Source organism: Lontra canadensis, unplaced genomic scaffold (genome assembly GCF_010015895.1).
Source record: "Lontra canadensis isolate GAN:19392208 unplaced genomic scaffold, GSC_riverotter_1.0 scaffold41, whole genome shotgun sequence".
NCBI classification, from domain to species: domain Eukaryota; kingdom Metazoa; phylum Chordata; class Mammalia; order Carnivora; family Mustelidae; genus Lontra; species Lontra canadensis.
In genome coordinates this window covers 5,179,638-5,200,891 of record NW_022631035.1, presented here as the reverse complement: position 1 = coordinate 5,200,891, position 21,254 = coordinate 5,179,638, and the positions used below count along the sequence as shown (strand labels likewise).

Below are 21,254 nucleotides of genomic sequence, written 5' to 3'. Positions count from 1 at the left end.
TGCCGGTTCTGAGTAGTCGTCTTGTATTTAGCATATACTTACGTTCGTTTGCCTCTGGTTTTAAGAACAGGAAATAAAAGTGATGTATTCCTGAGTTTTCCAGTGTTTTTCTTCTCAAGGGGTAACCAGGGACTTGCTGACAAGGGGGAGGTAGACAGGGGGCTGGAAAGCATTCCTGGCCCGAACCGAGAGACCCAGAACAGAGGTGATGGGGAGAGGCTGTTCATGATCGTCCCATGACCTGGCAACATGCTCTCCCGCAAGCACCTGTTCCCTTGGCAGGACTGGTTGGCGTGCCCACATCCCACCTGGGAAGGACCCCGAGCCATCTGTCCCTTGTGCTCGTGGCTCAGACAAATCAACTCTGCATTCCCAAATGTGAACTAGACGCTGGGAGAATTCGTTTATTGGAAGCACTGGGTAGGGGGGTGGGTAGGGACAACAGCTGTGCTGATCCCGGGGTCTGGGGATGGACTGGCCATCAGAGTTAGGGAAGGGGGCCCAACACCACAAATTTTTGAGTAATAGCACCGCGATCAGACAGAGGGAAGGCCCGCCCCCTCGGGTTGGGCTACTCTAGGGTAAGGGGTGCCTGCGTCCCCCTCCCCACCGCTCGCGCTCCCCACGACTGCTTGGGCCCCTCAGCGCCGACAGCGCAGCAGCCGGGGCGAGGCGGGGCGGTAGCAGTGGTACCCCTCCAGCGTGGCGGGGAGCAGCAGCAGGCCGCTCAGGTGGTCTCTCCGGCAGCGCCCCATGGCCTCCTTGTAGCTTATGCGCTCCTTGGAGATGGGGTCTGTCAAATCCTTCTCGTAGTTGGCCTCCTCCCGCAGGAGCTGGGCCAGCTCTTCGCTGATCATTCCGGAGAGCACGGCCTGGGGGACAGGGATGCGGCCGGTCCTCTTGGGGTCGATGAGCCCCCCGGTCAGGTGCTGCGCCTGCAGGTGCGGGAGTACGCTCTCCTGCGGCATCCAGCCCTTCTGGATGGCCTCGCCCACCGACAGCCTCTTCTTGGTGACAGGATCCTCAATGCCAGTGAAGGCCTTCTGGGCGTTGAGCAGCCTCTGCGTAGAGGAGTTCTCGATCAGCCCCCTCTCCATAGCCTTGTGCACGGAGTAGCGCTCCCGGCTGAGGAGGTCCACGATGCCCCCGGTGGCCGCCTGGGCCTCCAGCAGCTTCTGCCCGGTGATGGGGTCCAGCATGTTCTTGGCCACGGCCGTCTTGATGGTGCATTTGTTGTCTGTGGTTGTGTCATAGATGCCGGCGATGGGGAAGCTGTCATCGGCAAGCCCGAGTGAGACGCTGGGAGAGAAGAAGCCGGGGCCCTGGGGGGCTGGGGAGGCGAGCGGGGACTTGGAGATGATGGAGCCAATGGAGAGAGAGGAGCAGGGCTTAGTCTCCCCGGCCACGAGCAGCGCGAACTCGGAGATCGGGAGGTGGCCGTCCTTGTAGAGATGGTACTCCTCCTTGGAGATGCGCCGGCAGCGCAGGGCGGCCTCGATGGAGTACTGCTTCCCGCTCTTGCGGTCCAGGAGCACGGACTCCTCGCCACAGGGGCCCGAGGTGGTGACCTCCTCCCAGTCGCACTCGAGCTCCTGGAGCTGGAGATACTGGCCTCGGTCGATGACGCCCCTCTTGTAGGCCTCATACGGGGACATGTCCTTGCCGGTCTCAGGTTCGAGGATGGAGATCTTGGTGGAAAGGTTGGTCTCCCGCGTCTGGGTCTCCTGGTTGAGCTCCTCCCTGCTCACCTTGGCGTGGAGGTCCCGGAGGGTCCTCTCCTTCTCGTAGATCTGGTCCTTCTCACAGAGGATGGCCGCCTCGAGCTGCGAGAGCTCCTGGCCCCGCTGGGCGGCCTTCTGGCGCTCGCTCTCGGTCTTCTGGTTCAGCAGCTCCGCCTCCTCCTGCAGCTGCAGCACTTTCTGCTGCTTCTGCCTCTCCAGCTCCCGCAGCTCCTGCCGCAGCTGCCGGCGCTCCTGGTCTGCCTGGTCCCGGGCCTTGTGGAGCTCGGCCTCCTCCCGGGCCCAGGTCCGCCCCAGCGCCTCCGCCCGGTCCAGCCGCTCCCGGAGGTGCCGCACGTCCTCCTCCCGGCTCTGGCGAGCCGCGCGCTCCCTGTTGAGCGCCTCCCATGCCCGGGACCGCTCGCCCTCCAGCACCCGGTCCTTCTCCACCCTGATCACCTCCTTGTAGATGGTCTTCTCTTGCGACTTGGTGGCCTGGAGGACGTCGATCTGGACCTGCAGGTTCTTGCACTCCCGGTGCAGCTCTGTTACCTGCGTCTTCTCCTGGTCCAGGTCCTGCCGCAGGGCCTCCACGGACTTCTCCAAAGCTGGGTCCTTCTCCAGCTTGACCACCTCCTCCATGATGATCTTCTCTTGCACCACAGGAGGCCGCTTCTCGAGCTCCTGGATCCTGAGGGTCAGCTGCCGCAGCTCCCTCTCGGCGGCCAGCTTCTTGCTCCGGTCCTCGCGGAAGCTGAGGAGGCTCTCCTGCTCCTGCACGGCCGCCCGCAGCTGCTGCACCTCGCGCTCCAGCTGCCGCCGCCGGCCCGCCTCCTCGTCCAGGCTGCGGCTCAGCCGGCTGTGGTCCTCACGGAGCTTGGGGTCCTTCTGGGTGACCACCACCTCCTGCACCACCACCTTCTCCTCGGGCCGCCTCCTTTCCAGCAGCAGGTACCTGTTCTGCAGCTCGTGGACGGCGTCCTCGGCCGCCCGCCGCTTCTGGGCGGCTTCTCGCACCTCCTGGCGCAGCCGCTCGGCCTCCTTCTCCAGGACCGGGTCTTTCTCGTGGCGCACCACCTCCTTGTTCACCGTCTTGGTCTCCACCTTGGACCTCTCCCGCCTCCACTCGTCGCGCTCCCCCTGCAGCCGGATGAGCTGCTCCCGGGCCCGCCCGCTGCTGTTGACGAGCTCGTTGAGCTGGGCCTTCAGGCGGTCGATCTCCCGCAGCACCTCGGGGCTCCGCTCGTGCTTCACCACCTCCCGGGTCACCTCCTTGTACTCCACGGTAGGCTTCTGGGCCCGGAGCGTGGCCAGGTCGGGCAGCAGCCCCTCCACCTCCTGCTCGGCGCGGCTCCTCCTGCCCGCCGTCTCCTGCAGCTGCGCCCGGAGCCTCGCCATCTCCCGCTGCGTCTCGGGGGCCACCTGGAAGGTCTCGTGCACGCGCTCCTGGAGCCGCACCTTGGGCTTCTGCTTCTCCAACGCGCTGCACTTGGCGCGCAGGTCCTCCAGCTCCCGCTCCAGCGCCGTATCCCTGCCCCGGGCCTCCTTTAGGAGGCGCCTCAGCCTGGACGCCTCTTCCAGAAGGCCCGGGTCCTGCTCCACCGTCTTCACCTCCTTCACGATCACCTTGGGCTCCACGGCGCCGATGGCGCGCTCTAGTTCCCCAATGCGAGCCTGCAGCTGGGCCGCCGCCTCAGCCGCCGCCTTCCTCCGCCCCGCGTCCTCCTCCACCTGCCGCCTCAGGGCCTGGGCCGCCTTGAGCGTTTCTAGGTCCTTCTCCACCTTGACCACTTCTTTCACCACAACCTTCTCCTTCACATTCGGCGCCTTCTGCTCCAGGGCCAGCAGCTCCTTCTTCAGCGCCTCTAGCCGGGCCGAGACGGCGGCATTCTCCCCGCGCAGGTGCTGGATCTCGCCGCTGAGCTGGGCCGCCTGGCTCTCCAGACCGGGGTCCCTCTCGATCTGGGTGACCTCCTTGGTCAGCAGGTGAGGCTGCATGGCCCTCCTCTTGCTCTCCAGCTGGACGACCTTCTGGGCCACCGCCTCCAGGTCTGCCTGCAGGCCGGCCCGCTTCTTGCCTTCATCCTCCAGCTGGGACCGAGCCCTGGACAGGCTGCTCTCCAGCTGGGGGTCCCGGTAGAACTCCACCACCTCCTTCTCTTCCAGCCTCTCCACGGGCCGCTGTGTCCTCAGCTGCAGCAGCTGGTCCCTCTGCTCCTGCAGCTGCTGCTGCACCTGGGCCACCAGCTTCCTCTCCTCCTCCAGCTGCGACTTCAGGGCCTCTGACTCCCTCCCTGCTCGGGCTGGGCCCGAAGACCCCTGCTGTGCGCCATGGGTCACCTGGATATCCTCACTGAGCTCCTTCTGCAGAGTGAGAGGAAGAAGGGAAGATGGGGGGAGGATGAGCCCCATTTCCACCAGCCCCACCCCACCCTGAGATCAGAGACCCCTCCCTGCTTCCGGAGACTTCCGGTAGGTCCCGGGGGCTGGAGCTGCAGACCCGAGGTGTTTGGATGCAGGATTGAGAGGACCCCTCAGGCCCACGACATTAGGATGCAAGGCAGTGTCTGGGCAGAGTTTGCACTAGAACGTGCAAACAGGACAGGTCACCTTTCCAGACATTCTCCCCTCTCCTTCCATCTAGGCTCCCGGACATGGGCCCATGCTCCTCTGGGGGAATGCTGGGGTGCTCCTCTGGGTAGAAGAAAGCTGGCAAGTCCCTCAGCCAGACTTGGAGAGTCATAGAGGGCTTCTGTCTCCTGGTCCCCCAGGCATGGAGACCTAGGTGGCCATTGTGGCCAGTTCTACCTAAGGCTGAAGACGTGGGGATTTTCTCCTGTCCCCACCAGTGGACTGCCCAGTGGTGAAGCTGTGACCGCCCTGAATGACCTCTCCAGGGCCTGACTCTGCGATGGATGCCAGCCTGGAAGATACCAGCTGCTGGGATGATGGGAGGAGGTGGGGAGCTGCTTCCCCTGTCCCCACCCCCACCCCCAGCCGCTCAGACCCTGGGGCTGTGGGCTGCAGGGCTAGGAGAAAGGAAGAGGGGGCTGGCTCAACGAGCAGCCCAGGCTGCCTGGTAAGGGGACGCAGGGGCTGCTGTCGCCATACCTTCTCCAGCATCTTTCTGGCAAACTCCAGCTGGTGCAGCTGCTGCTGGTGGGCAGCCGCAAGCTCCGTGTAGGCCTTTGTCAGGCTCTTCTCCTAGAGAGGCCGAAGGAAGGTCAGAGGAGAGCAGGGTCCCCTCCAGCCCTAGTAGGTGCAGAGCTGGTGCCAGGGGGACACCAAGCCCCACCGGCCTGTCCCATCTCACCTGCGCCTGGATGCTCTCCTGCAGGGGAGCCACGCGGGCTCTCTTGGGAGCTGACCCTGCCTCGGTGGTCTCCAGGGAGCAGCGGTAGGTGTCTGCCTGCAACTCATAGTCCTGAGCAGGGAGGGAAGGACGACAGGCTCACGGTCAGTGGAGGCCGCTGGGGGTGGTAGAGCAGGGGACTGGCAGAAGGAGGGAGGGGAGAGGAAGGAATGTGCTCACCTGCAGAGCTGCCTGCAGGTCCTGGGAGAGGCGGGACACCATGGCCCTGTCCTGCTCTCGGCCCTGGATCTCCTGTTGCAGCCTCTGCCAGGGAGGAAGTGACAGGGAGGTCAGCAAACAGCACTCACCCAGTCTCCCCTGCAGGGGCCTTGGGTGCCACCAGAGCCCCACAGAGGCAGGAGGTCGCCTGGGAAACTGCCTTTCCAGGCATGATTCTCTCCAGGAATTCTTCCTTCTGCTTTGGCAGAGTCCCCTCCTTCTGCCTAGTGCCCCTCCCACTCAGGTTCTAGAAGGCGGAGGTTCTCACCCAGCGCTGTGCCTCCCAGCTGCCTAGAGAGCATGTTAAAACAGAGATGCAAGGCCCCATCCCACCCCCAGAGTCTCTGGGCAGATCTGGCTGGGCCCCAAGAATGTGCATGTCAAAGTGTCTCGGTGATGCTGGTGCTGTGGGTCCAGGGACCACCCTCTGAGAACCCCTGCTCTGTCCCACTTGTTCTTCAGCCTTCTAATCAGCAGGCAGGTCTAAGAATGTCCCAAGCCGCCCTCCTGACATCACCCCCTCGCTCTTGCCCCAGACACTGTCATCCTCCTGCAGCCCCAGGCCCTTGCCCTCCAGACCTCTCGTCCCGCCCCCACGTGTCCTGCCTCAGGCTCTCTCTCCACCAGAGCATGCAGCAGCCTCATGGGCTGTGGTGCGCTGGCCTCCCCTGGCAGACTGGGCGGCTCACGAGCCGGCCGGACCCGCAGCCTCTGGTTCATGGCCAGTACATAGCGGGGACTGGGAAGGATGAGGAAAAGGATGCGGTAGGAGTTGGAAGCCCCAGGAGCATAGAGCTCGCTGCCCACCTCAGACCAGATGGACACGGCCTTGCCAGGTGGAGCATTTAGAGTGGGGGTGGGGGGTTGGTGGTCACCCCAAGGGTCTGTGGTCTGAGCTCTGAGGCCTCTTAGAACACTGGCCACTAGGGGCCCACGTGCCCCCCAGGTCGCCCCCCAGGCAGCCCCAGCTCCTCACCTTCTGTGCCTGCAGCTTGTAGGCGATCTGGCTGGGCCCCTCGCCGGGCCGCACCTGGGCGCGGGGCAGGTGCTCCAGCCAGAAGCTCAGATTGTCCCTGCAGTTCTTGAACTGCTGGTAGGTGAGGCCGACATCCTGCAGCATCTTCTCCCTGCGGGAGGAGGAGGCCCGGACCAGAGGTGAGCGCAGCCCTGTGCGGACAGGTGAGGGGCGCACGGAGGGGGCTGGGGGGGCGCCTCCCTGCCCGGGATGAGTCAGAAGGGTCGAGTGACCCACCAGGCTGATCCCCTCACTCTGGACCTGCGCTGGGGCTGGGCGTCCAGGGACGGACCAGACCGTCTCAGGCAGGGAGGTGGGTGGGCTTACCCTGGGAGACTGTTATTACCCCGTTTCAGAGTCGAGGGAACCAGCCTCAGAGAGGCGAAGTCACCAGTCCCAGGTCACACAGCTCAGGGGCAGCCGCCGCTGTGTGCTGTGGGGCGTGCCCCGAGCCCCAATGGCCCAGCCACTCACCGCAGGTCCAGCTGGTCCCCCACAGCGTGGTAGCGGTCGGTGAGGGCCCTCGCCTGGCGCTGCTGGCGAGGCAGGTCTTGGCAGAACTCATGGAAGTTGTTCCGCAGGGCGCCGCACGCACGCTCAGTGGCCTTCAGCTCCCGGTGCAGCCCCAGCACGCAGGCCTGCTGTTCCCGCAGCTCCCTCCGCAGGCGCTGGGAGAGGAGGGGACACGACGCCATGCACCCTCGGGGATCCACGAGTCGCCATGTGACCCCGCCCACCCATGAATGTTTGGTGAGGCCGTGGCCCATCCCCCCGGGAGGCCACCTGGCCCCTCACCTGCAGCTCGCTGACCCTGTCCTGCAGGGCGCCCGGGCCGGCGGGGATGGGGGCCTCCTGGGCCACGGTGGTCTCGAAGTCTCGGATGACCCTGTCCGCGTCCTGGATCTGGCGCTCCAGCCCCAGGGCAGCTCTGGCTCTGTCTCCAGGGGGCCCAAGGTCAGGTGCTTCCTCAGCCGCACCCCAGCAGGGCCACCCAGCTGTCCCCTTCCCCAGTTCCCAGAGCACTCACTTCTCCCCATAGAGGTTGCAGAGAACCTGCACGTCGTTGTACTTGTTCTTGACGCTGTTGAGGGCCACGGGCAGGTTCAGGGCAGAGGGGCCCACGGGCTGGGCAGACAGAAACGCCTCACACTCCCGCTGGGCCGCCTCCTTCTCCGCTCCCAGGCCCTGCAGCCACTGGGCTGTGTCCTGGGGCAGGGAGGGACAGGGTCAGAGGTCTCCTTCCTGCTGGGTCAACCAGACCCTGCCCACTGGGCCTCAGAGTGTGGTGGGGTAGAGCCTGGACGCAGGCCCAGACCCGGCGACAGTCCTGGCCCTGAGAGTCCCCATGTGGATGATCGTGGGCCAGTCAGCCTGGCCGAGCCCCAGTCTCCTCATCTGAAGAATGATGGGAGGAAGTAGCGTGACCCCATGTCTCTGTTCGCTGCACAGAACGTCACTATCCTGCGCCATCGCCCCAGGTCAGACAGCAAAGCCTGAGCTCTGTCCACATAGGGTTATTCTGTCCCTCGTCGTCCGCTCATCTGCTCTGAAAGCCATTGGTGCCGGCTCTGCCGAGCACAGCGGTCTCACTGGGCCTATGGGTGGTGTCTACTACTGCCCTCGGCCTCCTGCTGCCCCTGCCTCCCCCCCACCCCGTCTCCTCCCCACGAGACTCCCTCAGAACCAACAGCAACACCTCCCACTCATCCCACCCTGGCCTCTGACCCGGGAAATGTCCTCACCCCCACCATACAAGACGGAGGGGACAGCAAGCTGTAGGATGATGGGTACGGACATGACTGGGAAATTTAGGAACCAAACCCAAACCAAACCACCAGTTGGGAAGGACAGAACCCAAACTGCACCCCCCGCCCCAGGCATGGGGAGGGACGGAGAAGGAGTTCTTGCTGATGGCATTTACACGTGGCTGCCTGGCCAGGGAGGCGCCCCCACCTGCCTCCAGGAGAAATCTCCCCGAAGACACTCGGGCTTCCTTGTTGCTCTCAGACCATCACCAGAATGCCTCCCCAGTGCAGGCTACAGGGCCTTTACTCTGGGCCCTGCCGCTCTGGAACCTTCTGGGGTCTTAGCGCACCTCGTTCAGATGAGCTGGGTATTATTGTGTGTCTTTGGTGACAAAGAGACCAAGGCCCAGAGAGGTTAAGTGACTTGCCAACATCACAGAGCTGGTCGGTGAAGGAGCCGGGACTGGAGCCCTGGACTGTCCACTCCCTTCCTTGCCCTGGGTCCCTGCGGCTGCTCTCACACTTGCTTCATCCTTAGTTCACACACCCCCAGCACGGGACTGCTTCTTCTCCCCGCCGTCCTTGCTCACCCACCCACCTTGTGGCTTTGGATGCGGCCCTCTAGGTCCTGCAGGGGTATCTCGCGGCTCAGCGGGGCTCGGGCCCAGGCCAGCACCTGCTTCTCTATCTGCTTCAGGTCTCCATCTAGCCGGGTCATCTGCGTGAGGAGCTTCTGGGCCTGTGGGTCTGCTGGGGCTGAGCCAGTGGGAGCTGGGGGCATAGGGAGCCGTGAGGGTCTGAGGCCCATCTGCTTGAGGAATAGCTCTCCCCTGGGTGCCCCCAGAGCGTCCTGCGGGGGGTAGGAAGGGAGAGGGACAGAAGGCAGGGCCTAACCAGGGGAGGGACAATGCTAGGGGCTTGCCGACCCAAGAGTTGGACTCCCCTAGCAGGAGTCCCTAATCTAGGATGACCGCCTGCCCATCGCAACCCCCTGACAGAGGCCAACAAACCCCCCAAGTCCCCTCAGTACCCTGCTGGCTGGTCTGTAAGGACTGCGTAGCGCTGGCCGCCAGGTGGCTCTGGACTGTGTCCAGTCTCTGCTTCAGGGTCTGCAGCTCCGAGGCCAACCTAGAACAAGGAGGAGATCAGAGAAGGATGTCTCTCCTCTCTCCGAGCCCCCCAACCCACCCCAGGAGTCACAGGTCCAGGAGGAGGCCAGCCAATGGCCTCAAACAGCACAGGAGCTGGTCTGGGCCCACAGCCTGCCTCCTGCCCCTGAGGAGCCCCAGGCAGACCCACTTGGAGGCTCTGGTCACGGCTTCAGGGTCCGGAGCCGGGATGCAGAAGCAGGCGGCTGGGGCACGTTTGGTCTCCCCACCTGGGCCCTGAACGACCCAGGTGTGCTGGTCAGTGTTGTCCATCAGCAAATACCGCTCACCCCGCAGCAGCTGCACCTGGGGGACAGTTGGGGAGGGGCTCATGGAGGCTCAGTGCAGGTAATAGGGAAGGAATGAAGGCCAAGATGGGGTAGGGGTGGGGACAGGCCAGAGGCCGGGCAGGGCTGGGGAACAGTGGGGCTGGGGGCCCAGGGGAAGGGGTGGGACCGGAGGGGGCAGGGCTGGGGGGGGGCGGGGCCAAGCCCGTACTTCTCCTGAGTCCCAGTCGCAGATGCTGTCCACATGCAGGGGCTGCTGGGGTGGGTTCCTGCGCTGCTGCAGAGGTGCCACCTGCTGGCTCCGCCGCTGCAGGTCCTTAATGGTCTTCTCTGCGACAGCCAGCTGCTTCTTCTCTGCCTGTGGGGTCCCAGGCTGCCCTTGAGGCCCGCCCCGTGCCACCCCTCCCAGAGCCAGGAGTCTGGTCTTCACAGAGACAGGGTCCCTAAGTCAGGCAAGTCAAAGAAGCCCCTCAAGGGGGCCCAGGATTCCAGAATCTGCTGGTTGGGGTGGAGGGGCTGCCTAGCATCACTCAGGCCTCTAGAGTGGGGGCGGGGGGGTGGCTCAGAGCTCTCCTGGGGGGTTCCTGTCACATTACAAGTGAGGAAACAGGTCCAGAGCAGGGACGGGCTTGCTGGTAACATAGCAACCCCCTCTTGCTGGAGCAGACCCCCTTTTTCTGCCTTCCAGGATGTGCTCAGGGCAGAACTAAGCCCCTGAGAAGGGTGAGGCCCAGACCCAGGGGCCAGCCCCAATCCCTGGAGTGAAATGCAGGTGTACTGGGCGGGGGGAGGGGCCCCTCTCACCTCCAGCTGCTGCAGCAGCTCTGTGGGGGCACCAGGGGGCGCTCCAGGGGCTGGGCTGTACTGGGTGTCCAGGCTGGAGTTCACCTTTTCCAGGGTTTGGCTGACCGAGTCGGCCTCTTCCTGGAACTGAGGTCCTGGACAGTCAGGGGCAGCCCACTGCCCACCGACCCTGCAAGCTAGCTAAACGCAAATTGTCCCTGGCCCCGGAACTGTTGGCTTTCCGGGCCGTGGGGCCTTTTCCACTGGATTTGGGGCTCCCTGAACCTGCCCAGGGGGAGGCGGGCCTCTCCTGCTCACTCCAGCACCTGCAGTGGTCCTGGCTGGGGCCGGGGGTGGGTGCCGGGGTGTCGGGGCTGGAGTGGGAGCCAGGAGCATGCGCTGAAGCCGGGATCACCCATCCCGCAGCTGGGTGATGCGGCAGAACTCCTGTCCGTGGGCGTGATAACGGTATTGTGGTTATGTAGGAAAATATTTTTTAAAAAAAGAAGAAAAAGGGGTGCCTGGGTGGCTCAGTCGTTAAGCGTCTGCCTTTGGCTCGGGTCATGATCCCAGGGTTCTGCGGTCAAGCCCTGCATCAGGCTCCTTGCTCAGCAGGGAGCCTGCTTCTCCCACTCCTACTCCCCCTGCTGTGTTCCCTCTTTCACTGTGTCTCTCTCTGTCAAATAATAAATAAAATCTTTAAAAAAAAAAGCGGGGGGAAGGTGCCTGGGTGTCTCAGTGGGTTAAAGCCTCTGCCTTTGGCTCAGGTGATGATCCCAGGGTTCTGGGATCGAGCCCCGCATCGGGCTCTCTGCTCAGCAAGGAGCCTGCTTCCCCCTCTCTCTCTCTGCCTGCCTCTCTGCCTACTTGTGATCTCTGTCTGTCAAATAAATAAATAAAATTAAAAAAAAAAAAGGAAGAAAAAAACTCTGGCTTTTGTCCCTCTCAAAGCTATGTAACGTTTTAGGTGGAAATTACCAAAAAAATAAATAAATAAAAGAAGTCCCTGTTGTGCACTCTGTCAATGTTTCTCAACCCCCTTTTCATGATCATCCCTTCTAAGGAGAATTGTGGGACATTTTTTCCTTATTAATCTCGCTATAAAATTATAACCCTACTAGATATGCCATGTATCTGTCAGGGATGTGCACTGGTGACGTATGCTTAAAAAGAGGAAGTTGTTTTCTCCCCCCTTAAGAACCAACCCTCCCTGGGAGCCATATCACCGTGTGGCATTCTCCATGCCCCTCTGTACCCGGCCCGGGGACCCTGCGGCCGCCTGCCACAGCCTCCCCTGCCTGGCTCATGCCCCCGCCAGCAGGCTCACCCGGCGATAGGCTTCCACGTGCTGCAGCTGGCTCTCCTGACAGATGCACAGGTTTAGAAAGTTCTGCCACTCCATCTTCAGGGCCTCCTGGTGGGTCTGGGGACAGCGGCACCGAGCCCTCGGACCACGCCCACCCTGATCCGCACCCCTGTCCGCTGCCCAGACCCCGGCCGGTCTGCCTCCCTCCGCAGCCTCCCTGGGAAGCCCCACCCCCAGCCCCACCGAAGGAGGGGGCCGGTGTCCCTGGGACAGTGGGCGGGATCTGTCCCTCGCACCTGGATGGGCCCCACAGCCGGGTGGCCCAGCTCCACCATGCGCTCTCCGTCGTCCTCCAGCTGGTTCACGCTCTGCTCCTGGCTCAGCAGCTCGTGCTGCTTGAAGTGCTGGGTGGGCGGGGAGAGTCGGGAGCATGCGTGAGGAGGGGACAGGTGGAAGAAGCCCCTGTCCCCTCGCCCCCCAGCCCCACTCTCCCCCGCCCACCTCGTACTCCCGCCGGACGCCCTCGGGGTCTGCCAGGAGGTCGCTCCAGTCCCGCTGCAGGATGCTCTGCTGCTGCTGGGCCAGGGCGTTCAGCTGGCGCGTGCAGGCCTGCAGGTGCGTGTACAGGCTGCCCAGGCTCTGCCCGCGCCACGAGGCCGCCTTCTGTGCTCGGGAGGGCGGGGAGGGGACGGGGTAGAGAGGGACGCCATCAGCCTGAGCCCAGAGACGCTGTGTCCCCCAAGGGTGCAGGCAGGCGGGTCTGCCCCACTCCCAGCCCTTCCCCTGCTCACCAGGAGGTCCCGGTATTGGCTCCTGATGGTAGCCGCGTCCTGCCTCGGCCAGTGGAGGGCGGGGGGCACAAAGCAGGCTCAGTGAGAGGCGGGGCGCGGGGGAGAGGGCAGCCCACACACCCTGCGCCCACCTCGCCCCTGCCCGAATCCCTTGCCCCAGAGGGCCCGCTGGGTCACACCGGCTCTGATGGGGGAAGTGGCAGGAGGGCTGCAGGACCAGATGGGGCTGTATGTCACGCACCGGCCCAATGAGATTCCGGAGCTGCTGCCCGTAGGCCTCGATCTCCTTCTGCAGGATGTTGTGCTCGGCGATCTGCTGCTCCAGCTCCGCCATGCCCGGCCCGTACTGGCCCTCGCAGACCTGCTTCTGCAGGAGAGCCAACCGCTCAGCTCAGCCAGCGGGCTAGGCCTGTGCTCGTCCTCCCTGCGTCCCCATGTGGAGTGGAATCGGTCGTTTGGGCAGAGGGTGGACAGGCCAGCTGAGCGGCCTCGGGGAACGGCAGCCCGCTTACCCCAGGGGACGTGCTTGTTCTCCAGTGGCCCGGGCTGAGGCCTGAGCATCTTTGTGACTACGGTCCCTGACTCCCGCGGGTCCCCAGGACGCAGCACTCAGCCTCTAGAATACCTTCCTACTCTTCCCTGCCTCCTGCCCTCCCTGGCCTCGGCACCTCCTGCCTAGAAAGCTCTCACTAGCTCTGGGACCCTGTGACACCCTCCTCTGCCCATGCCCTCCCCGCTGTCCCTTCATTGTCATCATGGCACCTCTTCTGTTTTGACATCAAAGCACAGTTCCTCACCCGACATTCAGGGTGCCCATGACCCGGCTTCGCCTGCCTGCCCAGAAAACCCAGTTTCCCGCTACACCCCAGGCTGGAGCCTCTGTTTCTTCCTCTGGAATGTCCTCTCCTCACCATTTCACCCGAAGCCTAATTAAGCCCTCCCACCTCTCTGAGGCCTCTTCATATGCCCCTTCCTGCAGGAAGCCTCCCCTGCCTGCACTGTCTCCTCTGCTCTCTCCCTTCCCAGACCCTCCCACAGGTGCAAGTGCCCCAATAGGCCCCTTGACGACACACAGCTCGGTTTTGCTGTCTGATGGTGCCAGTTGTGACTTTGAGCTCCTGGAGGTATCTCCGACGCGAGGGGCAGCGCTGACCTGTTTCTGCTCCAACACACGCGCCCAGTCTACCCTGGGCCCCACGTCCGGCGGCAGCACCATCTTCTCGTACAGGGCACGGTACTCGGCACACTCCTGGGTCACCCGCTCGTGCAGCTGCTTGATGCTGGCAAGGAGGAGGCCAGCAGGTCAGGGCCGGGCTTGGGGCTCCCCTGGAACCCCAGTGCCTCCGTCCTAGATCCCTGGCCCCGGCTGCGCCCACTCACTCCTTCTCGATCTCCTCGGCCTGCGGGTGCTTGAGGCGCCGGGCCTTGTCCACATCCAGGAAGAGGTCCTTCAGCAGGACCTCGGCCTCCTTCAGACTGCGGCCCACCTCCTGCCGGTGCTGCAGGGCCTGGCTCTGCTCACTGTGCAGTCGGTCCTGTAGGCGGGGGACCACATCCCGCCTGAGCCCTGCCCTGAGCTCCCCAGGCTGCACCACCAACCTTGGCGCCCGCGCTGGCCGAGGGCCAGGCCCAGGGCACCTGTGGGGGGATGCAGGGACACAGGGGAGACCCAAGCCCCACCCCAAACCCTTCTAAGCCCCCGAGTTGGGAGTCCAACAGAAAAGGAGAGCTGAGGCCTCTCTCCCACCAGGTTTGGGGAACGAGCAGGGAAGGATGAGCATTATCTGTCCCCCTTTAGCCGCCTCCAGTGGGCACTCAGGGGCTTTAGTGGGCCTTCCACACCCCCACACCCCACCACTTGCCCCTCAGGCCTTACCTGCTGCAGTCTCTTCTGGGTCTCCAGGATGTCCCTCTCCACCTGGTCAGCATTGGCCTGCATGCGGGAGATGAGCAAGGCCAACTCCTGGGTGGCAGCCCTGGGGTGCCGGTGGGGAAGGACAGAGCCAACGTGGTTGGAAAAGACCCCTCTGTCCCACCTACGTGGGGTCTCTTGTCTCCCTCTGCCCTGTCCTGCCCTCCAGCTGGTGTCACTGCCTGGGAGGGAGGCGTCTAGGACCCGGGGCGCTCTAGTCTCTCTCTGTAGGGGACTCTGTGAGACACCCGGCCCTGAAGGTGGGGGAGCACTGTCCTGGGGGGTCTCTGCTCTATCTGGCACCATGCAGCGGGCCAACATCACAGTCCTGGCAGTGAGTTCCCAACCTCGCCCAGCTCCCTGTCACTTCCTTGGGAGTGAATCATGGCTCAGCCACTAATACCCGAGACGGCATGGCTGGGCTTTTGGGAGGGGCAGTTGGACTGGCTGTCTCCCACCTCATCCTCCTCCCACCCCAGGCCTGTCTCCCCCTCACCACCCTGGGCTTTGCTTACGGCCAGGCTAACAACCGTTTGGAGGGGCTGCACAGCACTTGGGCAGGGGGGAGACTGAGAGATTGGGTACCCTGACCATGCCCAGATTTGAGGATTAAGCCCCAGATTAGGACCTGACTTGCTCCAGGTCACACAGCAAGGAGCAGAGTATGAGCCTGATCTGACTCTCCAGGGTCCTTTCCAGGCAGGACCTGCTGTGTGCCTGAGCTCACTCTCTGGGGCCTAGGGACCCACAGACCTAATAAAAGTAGAGTGGTCCAAGGTTCATAAGCATAGCACCCTATGCGGTTACAGTCCTGGGGAAGGGGAAGGCTTCCCTGAGTCGGGCCTTGAACTTGGGGTCAAAGGATGAGCCCACCCCAACCCCCCAGACTCACCGCCCACCCCAGCCCAGGCTGAGGGGCAGTGCCAGTAAAGACCCAGTCTGAAAGAACTCTGTGGCCAAGCAGCCTGGGTTTGCTCATTCTCTAGCACTACTGCTGTGTGGCCTTGGGCAAATTACTTAAACTCTCTGTGCCCAAGGTTCCTCACTTGTAAAGTGGGGTTTTGACTGCATCGCAGCGCTACTGCGAGTGTTTGGAGAATGAACCCATCGGAGGCATCCAGGGCACAGCCTGCCTAGAGTGGGCGTCCACACGTGCTGGGTTTATCCCCATGGAATGCAGGCACCATGAAGGCAAGGACCTGTCGGTTCTCTGTAAGGTGGCATCCTCAGTGCCTAGAACAGCCCTGGCACACAGTAGGTGCTCAATAAATACGTGTTCAACCAGTGGGTTGCACACCAGGGAACCAGTGCGCTGTTTGGGGGGCCGCAGCCGGAGCCGGCCAGGCTGTGCGGACAGACTTGCCAGCTGCCCCCAGCTAGGAGCCTACCTGGGGACAGGGAGCTGCAGGTACTGACCCCTGGGCGACCTGTCCTCAGGCCAGGCCTCCTGGGAAGGCTGCCCTCCTGGAGGAGCACACTCCACCCTGGGCAGGGCCGAGCAGCGCCAGGGAGGACAGGTCACTCCAGTGAGAGTCTTAACTGCTGTTTTTCCTGTCTGCCCAGAAGCCCAGCCTCCATGTCATCGCCCCGATCCGATCCCTATCAAGGTAATGAGCCTTTCATCTCCGCTCCCATCTGCCACCTCCACCCTGCAGAGGCCAGCGAGAGGCAAGAACGGGAGGGAAGCAGCCAAGTTGTCTGCGGACCATGGGGCTGCCGAGGGCCAGGCTGGGTCCAGCGGGGAGCTGGGGGAGCAGGGGGAAGCTCTGAGGATGTCCTGGCCTGCGGGCCCTCCCCTTCCCCAGTATCAACCTCTCCTCATACCACACGGTACAAGAATCACCCCAACACCGTAACAAAACTCACGGCCGGAGGGGAGAGCCTTCTGACGAAAACGGCAGCTTGGGCTCTGCAGCACAGGCTTGCCTCCCTGCACCAGCCACCCCCCACCACCTCCTCGCACCAGGCCCTCCCGTCCCGTCTCCCTGCACCAGGCCCCCCCACCCCCGCCAGCTCCCCGCACCAGTCCTCCCCCGCCTCCCCGCCTCCACCTCTTGGCCTCAGTCCTTCTGCCCACCCAGGGCCCAGGTTCCAAGGGTCAGCCCAGCCCAAGCGGAGCCTCGAGGGCCAGAGTCACAAACAGGGAACCAAGCACCCCGGTCTCCCAGACCCCTGGCCCCACCCCATCCAGTGTGTCTCCTGCAGAGCACCCGTACCCACGGCCCTCAGGCTCTCTGGATAGTGTGCGAGCCCCCCGCCAGCCCTGGCCTCCTGCCAGGGCTGGAACTCCGTCCGGGCTTGGGAGACATTCCACCCCACCACCACCCCCGGACTTTTGGCCTCGGGACACTAAATGCCAGCACTGGGCTGGTCCTGAATTCCGGGCTGCCATCTCCAGGAGGCTAGAGCACCTGGGACTGGCACCACCCCCGCCCCAGTCTGCTGCCCCAGCCCCACTCACCGGCTGTGCTTGCTGGGGGAGCCCTTGGGAGAGCCCTTGGCCGGGGAGCCCTTAGGGGACCCCTTCCCCTGGGAGCCTTTGCTCAGACCCTTGAACATGGTCGTAAAGGCAGGTGCCGGCTCAGGCGGGGCTCAGCTAGTGCAGGCAGGTGGCGGGTGGCAGGCGTGTGTCCTCCCCGGCTGCTTAGCTGGGCTCTGGTGAGGTGGGGCGGTCAGGCCCAGGGAAGGCAGTTTCTGGGAGGCCCCTCCCCACAGGTGAGGCTGCGAGCGAGCACGGGCTGGGCTGCCACGCATGCACCCCACACTGCCCACACTCGGCTGCTCCTGCACGACCAGTTTGGGAGGAAAGGGCACAGCCCAGAGGGCGGGCCGCCCAAGCCTGCCCGACTCCCAGAGAAGGTTTGGACTTGTTACACCCACACACCCAGAGGGAACCCACGATCACACCCAGACGGGGAAACAGCCGGCCCGGGAGGGACTGGGCTGCAGACAGGCAGGTGCTCACACATGCTCGGGGACAGAGGCTCGGCCTCAGAGCTCGGGCTGGGGGTTAGTAAGCACCTGCAGGCACACAGGGCACCCGGCTCTCAGGCTATCGGGCACGTCCCCACCCACAGCTCTCACCCCACCCCAGCCCGGGCTGTCTTGCCTCGGCTCTGCGCCCTCCACCACCGCTGTGGGGCAGCTGGGGGCATTTCGCCCGGACAACTGGCACAAGGTCCATTTTTTTTTTAAATTTATTTGACAGAGAGAGATCACAAGCAGGCAGAGAGGCAGGCAGAGAGAGAGGAAGGGAAGCAGGCTCCCCGCTGAGCAGAGAGCCCGATGTGGGGCTCGATCCCAGGACCCTGAGACCACGACCCAAAATGAAGGCATGGGCTTAACCCACTGAGCCACCCAGGCGCCCACAAGGTCCATTTTTAAAAGTGGGCACCACGCAGTCGACTCGCAGACAACCCTGCAGTCCCACAGCTTGAGCTTCCTGGCTGGCTCAGGGTCACCCTGTCTGTTGCTCTGGGATCCCCCGAAGAGTCTCAGACCAGCTCCCGAGGGGCTGGGATGCCCCCCGTGCCCCTTGCCCCAGGACCCCCAGCATCAGCTTCCAGGTGCTGCTGAGCCTGGGGTCTGGTTGAGACCCCTGGGAACCCACCGCACTTGGGTTTTCTCCCTGCCTCTCCTCACTCGGTCCCCCAGAGTGGCCCCGGGTGGCTCTTCTGGAGTCAGATGGGGCGGTGGACAGAGGTGCTGGTTTACTGGCCTCTTCCCGCATTGAGTGCCAGGGAGGCCATCTTGGTAGCTGCCTTCCCTGCGGCGCCTCCCTATTTCCAGGCCCTCCTTTCACTGGCCCACCTTGAAGAATCCTTCTACAGCTCCACAGCCACTCCCCGGAACCATTACAGCACGGGTGGAGGGCAGGCAGGACAAGTAGCAAAGGAGAGGGAAGCTGCTGTGCTGGCTTTGGAGCCCGGGGATAACCTGGCAGGCCCAGCTGAGGGCAGAAAACAGAGATGAAGTAGGGACGGATCCCTCTGATTAGAGAGGGCAGGGGGAGAACCGAGACTGGCCAGACGTCCCAGCGGGACGAAGAGGCTGGAGTCCCTTTTGGCTGAGTCTCACGGACACGCCACTGAACTTGGTCCTGGAGAGGGGACCCAGGAGTCACCCATCCTGGCGGGGGAGAGGCTGGGGGTGCAGCGGGGGAGGGGAGGGCACCAGGGGGCCTTGACAGTAGCAACAGGGAAGCTGAGTGTCTCCGAAGCTCCGTTCCCAGTCAGTGTTGTGAGCTGGAGCCAGAGATGGAAGACCAGGCCCAGAGGCCACGCAGCCCTTGCCCCAGCCCCTCCTCCACGTTAGTGCTAGGTGACAATTTTCTTTGAACCACTACTTGCAGGTGTGCAATCAACTGTTCTCAGAAAGGGGCCACTGCTTAAACTACTGAGGGAGCCAGGAATCAGCCTTGAACAGGCTGACGACCTCTCATCTCCGACCACAGAGCTCACGTCCTTATTTTTGAGATTAGATGAGTGGTGGCAACGCCCAGGAGAGCCAAGACAGGAGGCAGGAGACTGCAGCCCTGAGCCCATGGTCCTGCCTCCTGGAGAACTCTGGGCCCCTTCCTGGGAGGTGGTGGTCACTGGCGGAAGGGGGCCCAGAGGGAAAAGATGTTAAGACTCCAGCACCGGGAGCAGGAGCAGCCGGGGGAGCCTCCCCCAGCAACCAAAGCTGAACAGGGGAGAGGGATGGAGACCCCGGGCTGCCACAGCAGGAGGCAAAAGGCAGCCAGGCTGAGATCTGAAACGGTTGAGCTTTGTCTCCAGTCTGCAGAAGCTCTCCTGGAAATAAATGAGCACCACGGGAGGCTCTCACACACCCGAGATTAAGGCTAACTGATTCACTGCAAGAAAAACAAGAGTTGAATTCCTGGCGTGACTGTCTAACAGTCAAATCAGCCGTCAGCTCCCCAGACAGGGGCTGACAGGCCGCGGGCAGGAACGGCCTGGTCTTGGAGACACTCCTAGTCAGATGGCAGGACACTGAACCCCCAAGACCAAAGGTCAGGAGGGACAAGAAAGAAAAGATGTAGAGCTTTAATATGTGAGAAAGACAATGGTCATTTAGAAGGCTGGGACGGGACAGAGCCTCCGTGGAGACCTGAACCGTCTCATGCGGCTGCCCCAAGGCCTCGGCCACTGGATTTCAAAGACTCAGTGTGAAAGAAGATGTAAAATATCTCATCAATAATTTTTTATCTTGATTAAAGCCACAATATTTTGGATACACAGTGTTAAATGAAATGTACTTCTAAAAATCAGTTTCATCTGCTGCTTTTTACTTTTTTAAACGTGGCTACTAGGAAACTTAAAATTACACATGTGGCCTCCATTTACACATTTGTGGCTCACATTAAGTGAACGTGCAGTTCAAAATCTCTGGGTAACTTCTGACTCCCCCCAAACTTAACTCTAACAGCCTGGTGTTGACCAGAAGCCGCACCAGCAACAGAAATGGTCAAATACATCTTCTGTGCGATATGTATCATACACTGTATTCTCACAGTGAAGCAAGCTAAAGATGTCACTAAAATGTCATTAAAACGTCACTAAAATCGTAAGGAAGAGAAAATATATTTACAGCACTGAACTGTATTTATATTAAAAAGAAAAAAAAAAAAGAAAGAAAGAAAGAAAGAAAGAAAAAAAGCCCCAGATGAGCAGACGTGCACAGCACAAGCCCATGCTTTTCAAGGGCTAAATAGACAACCGTACCAAACAGCCCTGGCCTCGAAGCTGGACAGGGTACAACAACTTCCAGCCTTCCCAGGCCTCGCCCTGCCACATCTCCTCCTTTTGAAACAGGCAGGAAGCCCAGGACTGGCTCCCTGTCCTGCCTCCTGGGCCTCCCCTCGCCTGGCGCTTGCTTTCTCCTCTATGGAGCGAGAGGCTGAGGCCCACTGGTCCGGGGTCTCCCCCCGCCCCCAAGCACTGTGCCAGCTAGGACTTCTCATCCCCGAGCCCAGGGAGCTGGCAAGTGGGCTGACACAGGCCACTCACAGTTCACGGGGTAGGAGGCCAGAGCAGGCGAGCCAATCAGAAGGGAAAGCCACCAAGCTCCCAGTTCCAAGGCCACCGCCGCCGTACAGGCAGGCAGGCAGCCGGGAACAGGGTGGCAGCTTGGAGAGATTGCTAGGGCTAAAGCTACCCACTCTCTCCTCCAGCTCTTGGGGCTCCCGCAGGGGACATTCTTCTCCCTGCTGAAGCAGATGGTGGCAGTTCCTGACTTTGCCCTGGGAGCCATAACCTGCCATGCTCCCATATGCTCCCGGATCAGGACAAGCTTTGCCATCTCAGGAAATTACCCTCTGTTTAAAAAGCTCTGCCACCAGACCCTTGGAGCCAAGCTGGCTGATAACCTCTCCTGTCTCACCCTTCCTTAGCCTGCCAGGGAGCGAAGGTGCCTCCGCCAGCTGGGCCCGGAGAGGACAAGGGCTGGTGAGGAGGGGAGCTAGGGCTGACTCGCCCTCTGTCTGCAGGTGCCAAGGGTGGCAGAGCTGTGGCCCCAGGAACCTACAGGGTGGTCTGGAGGAGGCTCTCTTGGCTGTGAGTGTGCCCAGTAAGCCTGCTAAAAACAGACGCTGAAGGTGAGCCTGGAGAGAAGCAGAAGGGGACCATGGCTTGCCTAACTAGAGCAGAGCAGGCAGGAAAAGGAGATGGTTATTTCTGTGGGCCCTTTTACAGGAGTGTCTAGAGGAAGCACTTCACACCAACCAAGCAACCAACCCTACCTGTTGGGACATCAGGGTCCCCCTGCTAGATGGCGAGACAGAGGATACAGGATGACCTCAGCAGTCCCCAGGTCCCAAGCCTGCCTGAGAGGACAAGATCAAGGCTGTTCCCCTCTAGGAGTGATTCCCTTTCCTTAGCCTTGGGCCACAGCAGCCAGCCCAGTCCAGGTGCCGGACCAGTGCCGGGGCGGCCCATCTCTGGGCCACAGTGCAGCCTGTCCTCGCATGAGTGACTC

General features: G+C 62.4%; 1 protein-coding gene across 2 annotated transcripts; it reads right to left on the bottom strand.

The window, feature by feature from the left end:
• Positions 1–437: 437 nt before the first annotated feature.
• Positions 438–16,931, bottom strand: EVPL (envoplakin). Of its 2 annotated transcripts, none has more exons than XM_032870570.1 (22): positions 16,738–16,931; positions 14,241–14,340; positions 13,745–13,899; positions 13,518–13,644; positions 12,606–12,731; positions 12,365–12,403; positions 12,075–12,236; positions 11,870–11,977; positions 11,595–11,690; positions 10,289–10,414; positions 9,696–9,842; positions 9,349–9,503; positions 9,021–9,177; positions 8,648–8,857; positions 7,332–7,510; positions 7,100–7,238; positions 6,779–6,972; positions 6,266–6,416; positions 5,251–5,334; positions 5,032–5,142; positions 4,830–4,922; positions 438–4,082 (listed from the first exon to the last, which is right to left on the bottom strand). In XM_032870570.1, the coding sequence occupies exons 1-22, from the start codon at positions 16,833–16,835 to the stop codon at positions 642–644; spliced, it is 6,198 nt and encodes a 2,065-aa protein (XP_032726461.1). In that variant the 5' UTR covers positions 16,836–16,931; the 3' UTR covers positions 438–641. The 2 variants fall into 2 exon arrangements, with proteins under 2 accessions (XP_032726461.1, XP_032726460.1); XM_032870569.1 differs by having other exon boundaries at positions 8,648–8,820; positions 9,080–9,177.
• Between the last annotated feature and the right edge of the window lie 4,323 nt (positions 16,932–21,254).

What these genes read in the sequence shown, in the direction of transcription:
- EVPL (XM_032870570.1), bottom strand. Translation starts at nt 16,835, where the DNA reads ATGTTCAAGGGTCTGAGCAAAGGCTCCCAGGGGAAGGGGTCCCCTAAG. An exon ending in TCCGGAATCTCATTGGGCCG is followed by an intron (nt 12,404 to 12,605) that starts GTGCGTGACATA and finishes TGGCCGAGGCAG; the next exon opens with GACGCGGCTACCATCAGGAG. An exon ending in ACAAGCTGCAGGCACAGAAG is followed by an intron (nt 5,335 to 6,265) that starts GTGAGGAGCTGG and finishes CCTCCCTGGCAG; the next exon opens with AGGCTGCAACAGGAGATCCA.